Below are 15,357 nucleotides of genomic sequence, written 5' to 3' on the forward strand. Positions count from 1 at the left end.
CCCAGACAACCCCAGATGAACCCCTCTATCACTATCACTAATTTCGCCCCTACAGGGGCCGGCGCTTTATGGGGGCTTATCTGCCCCCATGTTGCCCAACGAACACTATCGTCCACGCGCATTGGATGGCAGCACTGCTAACCCCAAACCCCGCGCATTTTTTAATTTCTCCTTTTTTTTCCATACTTTTACTTCTGTAAACTTATCTCTCCATACTGTTATCGTGGCCGGTGTGTGTGTGTGTACGTGTGTGTATGTGTTAGTGTGGCCCCTTTTAGTCGCCTCTTACGACAGGCAGGGGATACCGTGGCCGTATTCTAAGCCCACGAGCCACAGGGGCTCTCAGATGAACCCCTAATGAGTCTTGAAAACTCTAAAGTCTCTTTACCATTTTTGTGTCACATCCTGCTATACTAACTAAGTATTAACGATTAGTTAGTTGGTATAGCAGGATGTGACACAAAAATAAAGAGAGTAATAGAGTAAGTAAAGAGAGTAAAGAATTGCCAAGACGCTGTCATCTATACCGCAGTTCACCAGAGTCCATAACTGCGAAAAGACCAGTTTTCGTTCTTCGCGCTTCTCCAGTGCGCATCTTCGCCCTGATTGGCGAGAGTTCGCTGCGTTCCCCCACCATCTTCCAACCTGCGCGTCGCAGTTATGGACTCTGGTGAACTGCGGTATAGCTGCAGCATTTCTCGCGCTATTTATATATATATAATATTCATGATAAAAATTATAAATAATTTTGAAATTAACTATATAGTAATGAATTAAATGTTCCATTAAATAAAAATTTTTTGAGCATCAATTTTGATCTAATAATCGATCTATACCTATCGATATAAATTAAATGCGATTACCGGTCTAAACCGGAAGATGTGTGAAGAGTTTCCATCGTTTCCGTAAGAATTTAGCGTCTTTGAAACACGTGTATGGGGAGTTGAGTTGTAATATACTAAATATTAATATTTAGATATTATAACTTAAAATGGGAAAACCAGGTAATTAATAGCTACTTTAATAAAGCATATTTATATTTTATTTGTATAGAGATATTCAAAGATGTAAGATATTCAGCGATAAAATAAAACTTTTTGTAACCTAACATATAAATGATTATTTATTTTGTGCCGATATGGTGCATTTGTGTTAATTCTATAGTATGTACAACTTTATTTAAGTATATTAATTCATTTTTTATTTAAATATATGGATTATTAAATCAGATTAATACTAATTTCATGTTTACGTCTGTACAGTATTCTAACCTATCTTCGCTTATCTTCTCTTCTACGTCTGAAAATATTTTTGTCAATTATTTATTTAATGAAATTTGTTAAATTATAGGGTTTTCGCCAGGTGGCGGCGGAGGTGGTGGATTTAGAGGAGGTAGAGGTGGAGGAGGAGGTAGAGGAGGGGGTGGCGGTGGATTTGGAGGTGGATTTAAAGGAGGAAGAGGTGGAGGAGCAGGTGGTGGCCGAGGGAGTGGCCGTGGAGGTGGTGGAAGAGGAGGAGGTGCCCCACGTGGACGTGGTGGTGGTGGTGGTGGCCGTGGAGGAAGAGGACGTGGAGGTGGTGGTTTCAAGGGTGGCAAAACTGTTGTCATAGAACCACATCGTCATGAGGGAGTTTTCATAGCTAGAGGGAAAGAAGATGCATTAGTTACTTTAAATTTAGTACCAGGTTCAGAAGTATACGGTGAAAAAAGGATTAGTGTTGAGGTATATAAAAAAGTTAAAGTAATTTATATTAACTTGAATATATAGTAATTAAATATGTAAATATTGCAGGGAGAAAATGGTGAAAAAATTGAATATAGGGTGTGGAATCCTTTTAGATCAAAATTAGCTGCAGCTATACTTGGAGGTGTAGATCAAATTCATATGCCTCCTGGAAGCAAGGTTTTATATTTAGGTGCTGCATCTGGAACTACAGTATCACATGTAGCAGATGTTGTTGGGCCAGTGAGTTCATACAAATTTATAGGAAAATTATAATGCATACAATTAGAACCAATTCAGTGCACTTTCATTGATTTGGTGTCGAAGTTATGCTATAAAATTTATATTCTCGTTCTTTTGTTGAATTAAATATTTATTTAATTCTGAAAGAATAAGTGTACAAATGTCAATACTTTATTCTTGTAATTGACATATGTTATGAAATTTCTACATTTACATTGTTCTTATCTTAGGAAGGACTGGTGTATGCTGTAGAATTTTCTCACAGATCTGGTAGAGATCTTATAAATGTTGCTAAAAAACGAACAAATATTATACCTATAATTGAAGATGCAAGGCATCCACATAAATACAGGATGCTAGTTGCCATGGTGGATACAATATTTGCAGATGTAGCACAACCTGATCAGGCCAGAATAGTAGCATTAAATGCTCAGTACTTCTTGAAAAATGGAGGTCACTTTGTTATTTCCATTAAAGTAAGTATTATGAACTAAAATAGTTTTCTTGGTATAAATTTAGGTTAAATGTTTATCTTAAATATATTTTTAGGCAAGTTGTATAGATTCCACGGCTCAGCCCGAAGCAGTATTCGCATCAGAAGTAAAGAAACTTATTGCTGACAAATTAAAACCACAGGAACAAATTACACTAGAACCCTATGAAAGAGATCATGCTGTTGTAGTTGGTGTTTATAGGCCACCTCCTAAAAAAGCAACTTAAAATTACATACATGTATATATATATATTACCTAATTATTAAGATCAGTTAAAATCGACAGTGAATTTTTTAGAATATACACAGTAAGCTTTGTTTACCTACAAGTAAAATTTTTTAATATTTCATTACCCTCATGAATGAAAAGCTGAAAATAGGATGTAATATAATGTAAATTAGAGCATAAAAATAATTTAGACGATTTCTATAAAAGCAATTTATCTATTTTTTATACCTGTACAGTTGGTATATCAACAGAAATGTACACGTATAATTGTTTAATATAAAAGTTTATATTTTGAATATCCTGAATGACCACTTATACTTTAATTAAAATAAAAACTTTTTAACAATCTATTTATTGTCTTTAATTGTACAAATACGAATATTCTTTGTAGTATAGAAATAATATTTATTTCTTTGAACATATTATAACATTAAAAACAAATGAAAGTTATAGTAATATTCAACATCTTTTTCTTAATTCAACTCGTCAAAAATATATTTAAAAATTCACATATAAATTAACTAGTTAATTTATCTTTTAAAATTATGTTTTATTGTCATTATGGTACATATACGTAAAAATGTCTCGGCCTTTGTTAAATTTATCTAAAAGCGGTAAGGCACATCGAATTTAACATTTTCATTAAATGGTTAATTGTAGTTAATAATTTATAATTACTTCTAGGTCTTAATGTCAATGAAAGTCGTAAATTATCATCTAAAACGCTTAAATTTAAAAAGTCAATAACTGTAACAAGTCGAAAATGCAGTTCAAATTTGAAAAATCAAGACCGATTATTAGGAGGAGCAGATGCACCCGTTGAAACAGAAGATATAAACACGACAAAAGAAATTTCTGAGGATACTTCTATTGAAGTGGAAACTATTGATCAAACATCTACTTCTAACATAGAAAATGGAAAAATCTCATTTCCCTCAAATGGACCATGTTGCTCTTGTTTATCACAAGTACCAGGATCAACTGGGTATAAATATATTTATCAAACATTTTTAAATTATTGAATTGGACAACTTCAATTATTCTTTGAAACCATTCACAATGTATGAAACTATTATAAGAAAAACTTTATTCTATAAATACAGAGATAAGAAGGTAGATGAAATGATCGACGATGTGCATCAAAATTTACAAGAAGCGGGTAAAGCATTGGCCACCTTAAGCGAAAATTTTGAGCACGAATCAAAGGTTGAGCCCTGTACGCAAGTAGAATCATCATGAAATTGGGAAAACTCGGGGGAGTATTTAGCGAGGGATACATTAAACACATTTGCTTTCTAAAGATGAATTATCCAAACAACCAAAAAATGAATCGATGAAATTACCGTTAAAAACTCCCAATTTCGTAACACGAATACATAGAACTTTCTTTTTCATTGGAAGTTTATTTTCGTACGAAATAAGTGTAAAGTATTATTTCATTTTCCTTTTATTCTTCTTTCGTAAACTAAATTTATTTTTGCAAAAGTTGATGTTCGTCGACATACTCGGCCGAATACAACAGTGGACCAATATAGTTCAGGCCAAGTTGGATCTTTGCAAAGCGGTTATTGAAGCTTTACGCAAAGAGCTAATGGCACGAGCTTGTGAAATTGCCAATCTTAGGAAATTGTTGGCAGAATGTGAGGAACGTGAAGTGAGTTTATCATCTGAAGTAATTCTTAAAAAGAACACAAGCAATGAATTTTTAACAAAAATGATAATTTTAGAAACAAGCTGTATCTACTCAAACAAGTACACCACCACCCCAAGAAGAACAACACAAAACGGTTGTAGACAATATCGATGACATAGAACCTGATGAACCAATAGAAGATAAAACAGATAATGATGAAGAAAAAGCGGACAAGGAAGAAAGTCAACAAGGAAGAGATACCTTAGAAATTGTTTGTACAGATGCAGCTATTCAGTCGATCCTAAAAGATAAAGATAGAATGAGACGTGAAATGGAGGTACAATAAATATTTCTTTCGTCATAGAATTCGAATAGAATAGATTGTTATATCGCAATATTTTGATCAAACAGCTGGAAGCTGAAATATCGAGGCTTCGCAAAGAGAACGAGCGTATTATAAAAGAACGTGCAGAATATGAAAACGCGATACAGCGAGCATTATTGAGAGGTGTTTCATCTTTGAACGTCGAGGCATTGAGAGTTTTACGTTGTCCACCGATTCCATGTTGCAGTCCTTGTGCACCTTGTCCTACTGCTACTATGTGAGATTTCATTTTTTGCTTCTTATAATCAGGCTGTCGCTTTATGTATTTATATAACAATTTTTAATTGAGTTTGCATTTAGGAGGTACGCTTGAACTTTCAAAGTGTTAATACTAAATCATTTTAATAGGGAATACCTATGTGTATCACTAAAATACACATTAAGTATTTCAGAGCAGGAGGCCTTCATTCTAAAATAAAAAATATATTTCTGATCAATATCTAATCAAGGCCAATCTTGACTCACCGAAATTTCACTCTCAGGAAATCGACCATGGGCAAGAAAGGTTGCGTCACGCAAAAACGTATTGAAAATGGAAAAGGTTGTATTCGGGAAGCTGATTCTTACACCATAAAGCGACCTTGCGGCAGTCCTTGTTGTTCTGGAGGAAAAAACCAGAAGTCGGTATCTAACAATAGTATGATCTTCCTTCTTCATCAAAATGACGCAGAAAACATTTGTGGCTCGAAGACTATCAAAATGCCGCAAGTTTGTGGCTCACCATTAATGAAGAAGATTGAAATACCGCCGTGTCCTAGATACACTAAATAACTATTATATTTTGTTATCAAACTTCATTAATGTTATTCTCAGACAGGCGATCAAAATTAATTTGTAACTTGATAGGTTTATATTATTCCTATTGTAACGGAGAGAATAAAAACACGATGTTGAAAGTATAAATATAACTTTATATAACATTATCAGAAAAATATTATAAATATTAAATATTCATTCTCATAAATAACACTAAGATTTCGTTTCATCGTTTAATGCAAAATAGAAACTGGAGGTGAATACCTCAAACTTCACAGAAGTTTAATGAATGCGCAATGAAAAATTTAAATGTTCGCATTATTAAAAAAACAGTATCAATAAAACAACAGCTTACAAACAGTAATAAAATTATTTTCGCATTCACCAATCTTCAGATTCGATTTGTCCAGTTGATGATTCACAAAACTAAATTGTAACTGAATTTTAATACAATTGATAAACGGTATAATGTTAATGTAGAATGTTAAAAGTAAAGATACGTTCTACCTCTCTAACCGTTAACAGTAACTTTGTTTTTAAACGATTTCTGTTTAGAACATTATAAAAAAACGAATAATTATCACTTAAATGTTAATATGTTCAAATAGAAATAAATTCAATAATTATATGAAATTTCAGAATTTTCAAACGCATTTCTGACGCACACTGTATGGCTGAGACATTGTGCGTCAATATCTTCTTTTCATAAAATCTCTTACAAATATAAATATTGCCCTTTCGTTAAGATCGTTTAAATTAATAGTAACTGTGGTAAGAAATATAAAAACCACTATAGAATCACATTGAAGATAATGGAATGAAAAGTAAAGACTGCAAATATTTCGTTTTGTAAAACGTATGGCTGTTACGTTTTACAAAATAACGAAATTTATATCTGTTGTTTATTCACCATGAACATTCGCTTTCAAAATATAATATAGAATTTCCACTGTATTTTTCGATCGGCACACACTTTAATCCAATATACGTATGTATATAGATTTTAAAATGTGTATTGTCATGAGGTCATCAGTGAAACATGTCTAGGCCATCTAAAAATCTCACAGTCAATAATATCCTAATTGAATTTCATAAAACGACGCAATTGCCTGATCAAGAACATCCATGCATTCTTCAAATATATTAATAATATTACAGAAGTATTCGCAAGATACATATATAACAATCAAACGGATAATTACAGCTGTTCCAGCAGCAGCGGTAAATGTTATTAATATATTTATAGAAGCCTCAAATCCCGAAGAAATAAGTACAGCATATTTTCTCAAGGATATGCGCCGTCGATTACGTATAAGAAACGTTCCATATTTCCATAATAAAAAGAGGTATCTTTTTATTACAGAACTTTAATAACATTTTCTAGAACTTATGTCAAATTTCAACGAATAACTATCGTATTGTCTCAGTGTCATTTGATCAGCAGTTTAAGAGCATTCCGTTTCAAAGACATCTTGGACAACATCGTCCTTTTTAGCCATTCCTTTACGATAATTCTCAGAATTATCTTGGTCGACTTACGTAAAGGAAATTTATTATGAAATAAAATAGGAATGTTATAAAGAAACACGCCTTTGAAATCAACTTATTTTTTTGGACACCTTTTGCAGTGAGGTAGCAGTCAGACAAAAACGTTGGAAGAAGAATCATTGGTCCATAATAACAAGTTGTTTGCAGATCGGAAAAAAGAGATTTTGTTTACTTGTTGTGCACCAGATTAAGAAATTCTTCACGGGTTTTCGGATCATCCCGAAACACTCCAAGCATCGTTGACGTAACCGTCTTGCTATTTATCTTCTGCACTCCTCTCATCACCATACACATGTGTCTACAACATTATATATTTATTTTGTTATTTTGCATTCTGAATAAATTAATCAGTTCACACCGTTAAAATGGCGAGAATAAATTAGTGCGTATCTATACAACATAGAATCATTCAACAAGGATACTGTTATCTAATGCATCGAAGTTAAACGTTATTGTAATTAAAATGCATTACGTATATTTTAAATTGCACTACCGATTATATGCATAGCTTCGAAGGAAAAAGAATATTAGCATTAAGGACGTATTTCCGGTTATTATGAATCTTTCGTTCGTGTACATACATATAAGCCTATTTTTTCTTCTTCACCAAACGTGTTCGATCGTATACACAGGATTTAAATTAATGAATGCGAAGGAGATGTTTTTTAATAACGAAGACAACCCTTGATTTAAGTATTTTATATGTAAAGTAAGCGCGGCTTAATTCTTTACCGAGAGATAGCACCTTATTAGTACAAGGTTACATTCTTACACGCTATTAGTCCTTGCGAAAACCGTTGCTTAAGAATCGAGTGCATTGAAACGAAACCAAGGAAGGCAAAATGTTCAATCATTTTACTATCTACGATATAGAAATAATTACTTACACTCCTTCAACGACCACAGCTACCCCCGCTGGTTGCACAGCTTTGGTTACTGCTATCGCGATTTGCTTGGTAAGACGTTCTTGAACCTGAAGACGTCGGCTGAAGATTTCCACGATTCTGAAAAAGAAATAAGGATTTGTTAGAAAAAGCTTGTTCACTCTAGTATTGTATACATTGACGTAACTAGGTAGGGGCTAAAATGGAGCTGACACCCTAAAAATGTGAACTGGTTCCCTCATCATTCTAAAATTTTAAGTTTCTTTGGTTGAATTCTGGAACGTTTGAAAATCTACAGGTTACTTGTCGTTTGAAGGCTAATGTTAAGTTCATAACATTTAAACGAGTAAATGGACACTCGCCAACCGAACGTGAAAGTGGTTGGCGTGCCAATGCGTGATCAGAGCCGGCGTATTCTTTTCTTCTCGCTTCAATATTCCTCCAATCAAGGCCGCGTCTACTGTCTATGTAATTTCTTATCTGTAAGTTGTGAAACGTGGTATATCAATAAGTCTCGCGATTACACTTTGTCCATGACTATTTAAATTAATTTTATTTTATACCATGACGACCAACCGGGTGCAAAGATAACTTTAATTAACTCGTGCAATAAAAAAATTTTCGATAATGTCCGTTTAATTGTCTTGACCGATTTTATTGCATGGCGATCGTTGACGTCAACTATGAAATCGTAAATAACAGAAATCTGGTACCGATTGAAGGAACATGAACGATGACAGTTCAATCAAACGATCTAATTGAGCTCGAAGCTAATGTCTGGATCCAATTAATTTCCATTTCTTCGCGAGAGGATATCACTCGTCTGAATTACATAGTCGACTATTCACAGCAGCTCTTGAAATATAATTGCATTTGTCGTCCGCGATATTGACCTAACTAGGTAGGAGCCAGGGTGGGCCTAGGTGGACCCCCAAAAATGTGCTCCGACCTCCTCACTATCCTGAAAGTTCTAAGATTCTAAAGTTCCAAAATTCCAAAATTCTGAAATTCTAATTGCGCCAATGGTTTTCGAGTATTCATCGAGTCTTAAACGAAGCTGTTGCTAATAAAGTAAATTCTCCATTACCTGGCTAATTTGCTGAGGCCCAGGATCTTCTTACAGGGTAAGTAACCGATCGAGACTTTCCCGTAGAACGGTACCAGATGATGTTCACACATAGAGAACATCTCGATGTCTTTCACCACGACCATTTCATCATGGTCTTCGTCAAACACCGCGTCGTTTATAACGTCTGTAAATAAGTGGAGACACGGTTCATTGTACCAAACAATAAAACGAGATACACTTTCTCCGTATAAAATTTTCCCAACGAAAATTGTCGGAGTAATTTGCTGGAATAAACACGATATAATCATTACTCAATTTTTCTTTTTAATAATCATGTATTTGATCAACGAAAAGGATCTTCTCTTCGGGGTGATACAAGGAGTGTTGCTGACGTTATCGTTTAAATTGTTCTCTTGCACGTAGGTTAAGGTCCTCGCGATCCTAGCTGTGATTTACTCGATATTGACCTACTTACTACAGTCTCGGCGCTTGTGGAAGTGTATATAGGTGTTAGTGGATGTACAGTGGTTGATAGGTGTCGGTGGATAGGTAATGGAGGGTGCTCTCCATGGTTTCCACGGCAACCTTAACAAGAAACAGCTTCACAATGACCATCAGTAATGAAACGAATACGTGTCTCGGTTAACCGTCTGTATTTTTCTGTGTTTAATTGTACATAAACAATGCGACCCTTCAAGTACAGTTCGATAATTTATTTCCTACTCTTCAGTCGCTTTTACGTGTCTCTGTTCTATGACAGATTCACCAATTTCCTCTCTTTTATATCGTCACCTTTGAGACAAATGCTCAAAGGCAACTTCGTTTTTTGATCCAATAATCTAATGCGTATTTTCAATTGAACGAATTGCGAACTTGCGAATGGACGATTACGGCCACTTGCTTTATCGATCGTCTGATACTATATGTGCGGAATAAAAAATTCAAAAAATTCAAAAGTGTAACGACGAGATCTTTGTTAAAGAACGATACTTTAATGCAGCAACGAAATGCGGTGGGCGGGAATTCCGCCGGGCTTATCGACAAGAATAAAAGGCGAAGAGAAATGGTTTCACTGGAATGACGATGGGTGGTTAGAAAGAGGGTGAGGGACTGAGCTTTCGTAGGAAAGTGCTTCTGACTCGTTTCGGATTCACTGGGGCGAGTAGAACTGCCGTTAACCGGACTTATCTCGAGGGTAGTTTCAACAGAGTACTCATGGGAGGGTTAAGTCGAAGTGAATTAAAGTCCATCCACCACCTGTAGAGCTGGTGCTGAATTTCTTGAACCAATACAGTAACAGTATTCGATGTGATGTTACTTAAAAAATTTTTATCTGAAAATAATTATTCAAGAGAATATTAATTGCCTGAATCTTCTTTAGAATCTACTTAAATGAAAACACGGCCGAAGAAATAAGAGCCTTAATTAAGATTTCAAGCATCAAGATTTCGTTCATTCTATAAAATTATAATTATCGTGGAACAGTGGTATGTAGCTCCTATTTAATACAAGACAAATAGAAAGAAAAGGTGAAAGGCATTCTTCTCGAGCTACTACTGTACGTCCCTGAGACCCATTTATATCATAAGCTTTACGATCTCTTCTTTTTGAATCGTACTTAAGTCTTCTTCTCTTTTCCCTCGTGATGGATCTCAAGTAGCTTGACGTAGAGAAAGAATGAAATGTACGGCATTTTCCTAAAGTGGGTGTATCCATGGCTTCTCATCGATCTTATCGTTTAAATAAAATCACGATAGCACGGTTATATTGCCTCTAAAATAATCTAAGAATTTCTTTGTTTCTTTCTTTCATTCCAATTTTTATAAATAAATAATTGTTCAATGAGTATGAGAATTTCTTTATATAATTTTTCTAAATATCCTTATCTGACGCCTAGAATAAATTAATATATAAAAAAGAAAATTGTCATGATATTTTCTATAAATAGCTAATTTGAAAACACTGATAAAATTCTACATATCTACTTTATTTTTGTTTATATCGAGTTTTACTTCATTCTATGAGATGAAATACTTGAAATATTCTAAAAATACTTCGACACTTTTATAATCCACGCTGATTCCAATGGAACCTGTCCATTTTCCTTCTCGCTTTCACGCGTACATCTAATCCGGTGTCCTCCAGCTTATAGACCATTCTCTTTTCATAAATTGTAAATAAGATAAGCGAGATAGATAATTTACCGTCGATGCTTTGATCGTAGCCTTTCGTAAAGAACAGCATGGCCTTTGCGGCACGTTCTGGTGTCTTCAGAAGACCTTGCCGATCAGGATCCTCGCCCAAGGAACTTAAAAGTAACCTGTAACTCCGTGACATTTCCGGGAGTAGAGCTTCCCGAGTGGGTGGTCGGTGATCCAACTCCAGATCATGGTGGAAAGTGCATTTTTCGTGACCTGGAAGACAAAATACCTCTATGGATTCTTTGTCCTATTTCTAGAGTTTCTGTAACATTCGCTGAACTTTATTCGATTAAAAATAAAGAATCATCATGTTGTCGTCGCAAATCTTGTTAAATAAACCATTCCACGGTTTTTAAATTCAAAATGAAACCAGTTACATATAAACATCGTTGTTATCGCTTGCACTGATCCGCAACGAACGATTGCACGGTTACGTTCACGAACGAAAATGAAATCTTTTCCGTACGCTCACTATCTTTTTTACAATGTCATCTGTAACATCTGCTTACAAACATTGAAGCAACAAAAAATAATACGCATCATCTGCTTCCGTTAATTCCTATTTCAGAGGCGTTACGAAATGCAACATTTTAAGATTTTCGAGTCATTCAGGAATGTTCAAATCGAATCACCCTGTGTGCCTTGATATTCAAGCGTTAATTATAAAGCCCTTGATATCGCGTGATTGGACATTTAGCATTGACGATAGAATTCGCATTCCTTCTTTCTATGTGTAAGAACATGTAAGAATCATGTATTAATAAACGATCAGCAATTCCATTCACGATTAACATAACGGTTTAATTAAGGAGCGCGATGCAGATCGATAGATCGATCGATCGAAATCTCGCGCGGCAAAGTGCTCGACGGTGCTCGTTCGTTGCCGAACTTGTTGCATAACGATCGACGGAATTACGCGTGAACACGAGATTTTGATCGATAGGAAATAATTTATATCAGTTGAATAACGCTTCTATTCGTAAGCAATCTAGAACGTATTAACAGCTCTCGCTACTTCGTTGCATAGATTTATTCATAGAAGCGTAAGGAGCGGGTCTAACGCTGTTGGAAGTGACGTATTCACGATGGAAAACTAAGTTGAAGCTATATCTTTCCGATGAACAGTATCGCGTAATTGAATCGAGTAACGACGTTGCTGCGATGTATCGCTACCATGGAGGATCTCAATTTTCCATGATCAATATACATATATATTCGATAAATGGTTCCAGATATTTGACGTTTGTTTGGACGTGATGCGTTATTGTAACATATTTGGTCAGATTGTAAAATACGATAAAGCAACATTTCGAAAACGTTAATTCAATCAATTTGATTACAACTTATATCTCGAGTAAGCGCCGTATCATAATACAATCTTAAAATATTGTATACCTGTTCACGATGATCGTAAATAACATGTATATTAAAAATTGCATTCCTTTTCACGTTCAACTTTGAAAACAAAATACTGTTGAAGCAATGACAATGGGATAAAGCATTAAATGAAAATGCTGTAACACAAAACGTATAGAAAAAAGTTCCAGAAGTATCGAGTTTAGATACTTTTCTGGCCATACACATTGGCCTCAGAAATTAAAATTAATATGTACAATTAAGCACAGAATTTTTCTTTGTTTTCCCCAAAATGAAAGACTTTCTCTTTCCGAAAGTCGCGCTACGTATCGTACATTCGTAACGTTACAGTTATGCGTTACGTACGATCATAACTGTACCCACAATTCCCAGGCTTTTTATCATTTCAAGATCAGAGGGTACGATTGACCCGGAAACAAAATCTTGTTCACGGGCCACGGTCTGATCAATGATAGCAGGCGCGGTAAAAAATAAACGCTTAAGAAGGACGCGTGATTCTCATTCATGAGAACGATGAATGTGACGAATAAAGGACGATAGAAAGTTCATTGTGATCCGTAATAAGTAATCAGCTTTTGTATGAAAACTACAGCTGGTTGTATCGATGTGAATTACATGCCACTTGTTACGCCTAATCGATAATCAAGAAGCTACAGGCAATAGTGCAAATAGTGATTTCGTAAACGCTTATCAATATAAAGACAACCGACAAAATTAAAACGAAGTATTCAAGGATAATATACTAATAACAAATATAATGACTGTTTTATGCATACTCTTATTTTTGTCTCGCATCACTCTATAAACCCGTAAAGTTTTATTTAAATAAGCGAATAAGGGTTGTTTCTTTCTAAGGACTTCCCTAGAAACAATACCTGGGGTGGTGGAAGTTCGCGGGGTCCTGGGAGTCCCCGGCACATCCAAATTGCTATCCTCGACGTTGTCCAACCAAGAGACGGTCCTCAATGGGGCAGGCTTTTTAATCACCATGGCGCGATCATCCTCGCCGTCGTAAATGTTCAGCTCCTTGATTTCCTTGATTTTACATTGACTGGAAACCCCGTTCATGACTGTGTCCCCTGTGTTTGTCTTTTTATACCAACGATTGCTTTGCCGCTTCTAAATTCAAAATGATCGAACCAAGAAAAATAGTGGTTCTAACTAAATTGATTTGATATGCGCAAAAAAACGGCTAGGAGCAAAGTGACGAACGAGGGTGAAAGTGATTGATACTAAAAACAAGCCCCCTTTATAACAATGGCAGGTTACTATATTTTCGGAGTTGCAATAAAAGTCTCGTGTTTTAAAATATAATCACAGAACGTATAATACGATAACCAAATAGAATTCCTGATCCATTTGAACCGCGTTATTATAAATGAGGCGCGATAGCATGTACCACGTGATCCCAGTACAAATGCGCCTAGTGTTGGGCACAATATCAAGCATCAAACTAATGCAACTTACTGTCAGCCGGATTCAATCACTCGGTGCACCGGTTCACGTGCACCCTTCGAACAGCAAACCAACTGATATATCAAAGAAAATTGAAAACGATAAAGAAAGAGACGAAAGAATAACAACTACTGGTGTAAATTGCGCGAAGAGATAAAAATAAAAAGGATAGTAATCAACGTGTCCGAAAGAAAGAATGGACCGCGAAGTCGCTCGGTCGAGTGACGCAGTGTGACTGAACCGACGAAACCGTGGAGAGTGCGAATGTCTCTTATGGCTTCTTCCGTCTCTGTTTTTCTCCCTCCCTCTCTCTCTCGTTTCGTCACGCTCTTTTTGCCTCCCTTCTCTCAACGATTTTTTATTCCTTTGTACCGTTTTTTTATATCTAGATCGTAGTTTACGTTGCGGTGTCACTCGATTCCCAAAAAGTAAGTGCGACTGACGAACAACACCTTGTGTTACGTTCAGTATATGTATATTGAGAGAATGGCAAATGCACGGTGAGAGTGACAGATTGGAGATGGTAGTGCAAACAGATCTCCCTCCAATGTGATCCTCCCGCTACAGTGTTCGAGAGGGAAATACCTAGCTTTGCCCGGACCACACACCATGGGAGGAACAATCTCCAGTGACAAGTAGCGCCTCGATTGGCGGAAAGTGTCAAGATATCTGGCGCACGAGGTCGCCGTTACATGATCATGATTTTAACCCATTATCTTATTTTCAATATGGTTACTTTTTATTATAAACAAAAATAGGTAGTTAACGCGTCTGCTGTCGCTCGCTTGATACCATATACTCAACCCTCAACGCTAAATGTCACGCGATATCGCGTACTCGATTATCAACTCTTAAACGTTACGATACACAACAACCTGCTTCTTCAACTTCAGTTGTTAATTAACAATGAACTTGTTAAGACGAGTATGTACATAACAGATTTTACGCCTTTTACAATAATAGTAAAGCACAGAATTTCATCCTTGGGTTTTTAGAACGCCACTTAGAACCTACGTCATCGTGATTTCCAAGAGACCGGTTTACTGGAACTTCCCTTTTCCTTCTATTCGCAGGACTTCTTAATATCGTAAAAAAATATCCTGTCCTAGATTGCGGTCAATGTGTACGTCAAACGTCAATTATTGTGGATGTTAAGGAAGAATTAATTGGCGTCACTGGTTTTTCTTCGGATGAATTAACATAACGGTCTTAAAAATTGTATCTCAAAGGTTATAGAAATTATGGAGCAATGCACGTGGCTTATGAAATGATGCAGTTTAGAAGGGCACAACCCGATGCCTTACGATACTGATACCGATAGACTATAAGTAGCGTTATTATTAAACGATAATTAATAGGG

The 15,357-nt window shown here is 35.6% G+C and overlaps 3 protein-coding genes across 4 annotated transcripts; 2 read left to right on the forward strand and 1 right to left on the reverse strand.

Annotated features, from left to right (window-relative positions):
- The first annotated feature begins 815 nt into the window (after positions 1–815).
- Positions 816–3,037, forward strand: Fib (rRNA 2'-O-methyltransferase fibrillarin). Its single transcript, XM_034316155.2, has 5 exons — positions 816–1,004; positions 1,351–1,724; positions 1,794–1,967; positions 2,198–2,443; positions 2,517–3,037. The coding sequence occupies exons 1-5, from the start codon at positions 992–994 to the stop codon at positions 2,685–2,687; spliced, it is 978 nt and encodes a 325-aa protein (XP_034172046.2). The 5' UTR covers positions 816–991; the 3' UTR covers positions 2,688–3,037.
- Positions 3,038–3,163: 126 nt separating this feature from the next.
- On the forward strand, positions 3,164–7,066 carry LOC117600542 (uncharacterized). The gene is made up of 7 exons (XM_034316151.2): positions 3,164–3,303; positions 3,374–3,674; positions 3,793–3,895; positions 4,176–4,343; positions 4,417–4,659; positions 4,734–4,924; positions 5,190–7,066. The coding sequence occupies exons 1-7, from the start codon at positions 3,270–3,272 to the stop codon at positions 5,476–5,478; spliced, it is 1,329 nt and encodes a 442-aa protein (XP_034172042.2). The 5' UTR covers positions 3,164–3,269; the 3' UTR covers positions 5,479–7,066.
- LOC117600546 (GTP cyclohydrolase punch) lies at positions 5,688–14,565 on the reverse strand. Of its 2 annotated transcripts, none has more exons than XM_034316157.2 (6): positions 14,370–14,565; positions 13,418–13,661; positions 11,169–11,378; positions 8,983–9,148; positions 7,899–8,015; positions 5,688–7,309 (listed from the first exon to the last, which is right to left on the reverse strand). In XM_034316157.2, the coding sequence occupies exons 2-6, from the start codon at positions 13,608–13,610 to the stop codon at positions 7,180–7,182; spliced, it is 816 nt and encodes a 271-aa protein (XP_034172048.1). In that variant the 5' UTR covers positions 13,611–13,661; positions 14,370–14,565; the 3' UTR covers positions 5,688–7,179. The 2 variants fall into 2 exon arrangements, with proteins under 2 accessions (XP_034172048.1, XP_034172047.1); XM_034316156.2 differs by lacking the exon at positions 14,370–14,565 and adding an exon at positions 14,010–14,306.
- Between the last annotated feature and the right edge of the window lie 792 nt (positions 14,566–15,357).

The sequence above is a fragment of the Osmia lignaria genome, chromosome 15, assembly GCF_051020975.1.
Source record: "Osmia lignaria lignaria isolate PbOS001 chromosome 15, iyOsmLign1, whole genome shotgun sequence".
Lineage (NCBI taxonomy): Eukaryota > Metazoa > Arthropoda > Insecta > Hymenoptera > Megachilidae > Osmia > Osmia lignaria.

What these genes read in the sequence shown, in the direction of transcription:
- Fib (XM_034316155.2), top strand. An exon ending in AAAAAAGGATTAGTGTTGAG is followed by an intron (nt 1,725 to 1,793) that starts GTATATAAAAAA and finishes TAAATATTGCAG; the next exon opens with GGAGAAAATGGTGAAAAAAT. An exon ending in ACTTTGTTATTTCCATTAAA is followed by an intron (nt 2,444 to 2,516) that starts GTAAGTATTATG and finishes ATATATTTTTAG; the next exon opens with GCAAGTTGTATAGATTCCAC.
- LOC117600546 (XM_034316157.2), bottom strand. Translation starts at nt 13,610, where the DNA reads ATGAACGGGGTTTCCAGTCAATGTAAAATCAAGGAAATCAAGGAGCTG. An exon ending in CTACGATCAAAGCATCGACG is followed by an intron (nt 9,149 to 11,168) that starts GTAAATTATCTA and finishes ACTTATTTACAG; the next exon opens with ACGTTATAAACGACGCGGTG. An exon ending in GGCCTCAGCAAATTAGCCAG is followed by an intron (nt 8,016 to 8,982) that starts GTAATGGAGAAT and finishes TTTCTTTTTCAG; the next exon opens with AATCGTGGAAATCTTCAGCC.
- LOC117600542 (XM_034316151.2), top strand. Translation starts at nt 3,270, where the DNA reads ATGTCTCGGCCTTTGTTAAATTTATCTAAAAGCG. An exon ending in CAGAATGTGAGGAACGTGAA is followed by an intron (nt 4,344 to 4,416) that starts GTGAGTTTATCA and finishes TGATAATTTTAG; the next exon opens with AAACAAGCTGTATCTACTCA. An exon ending in CCTTGTCCTACTGCTACTAT is followed by an intron (nt 4,925 to 5,189) that starts GTGAGATTTCAT and finishes TTTCACTCTCAG; the next exon opens with GAAATCGACCATGGGCAAGA.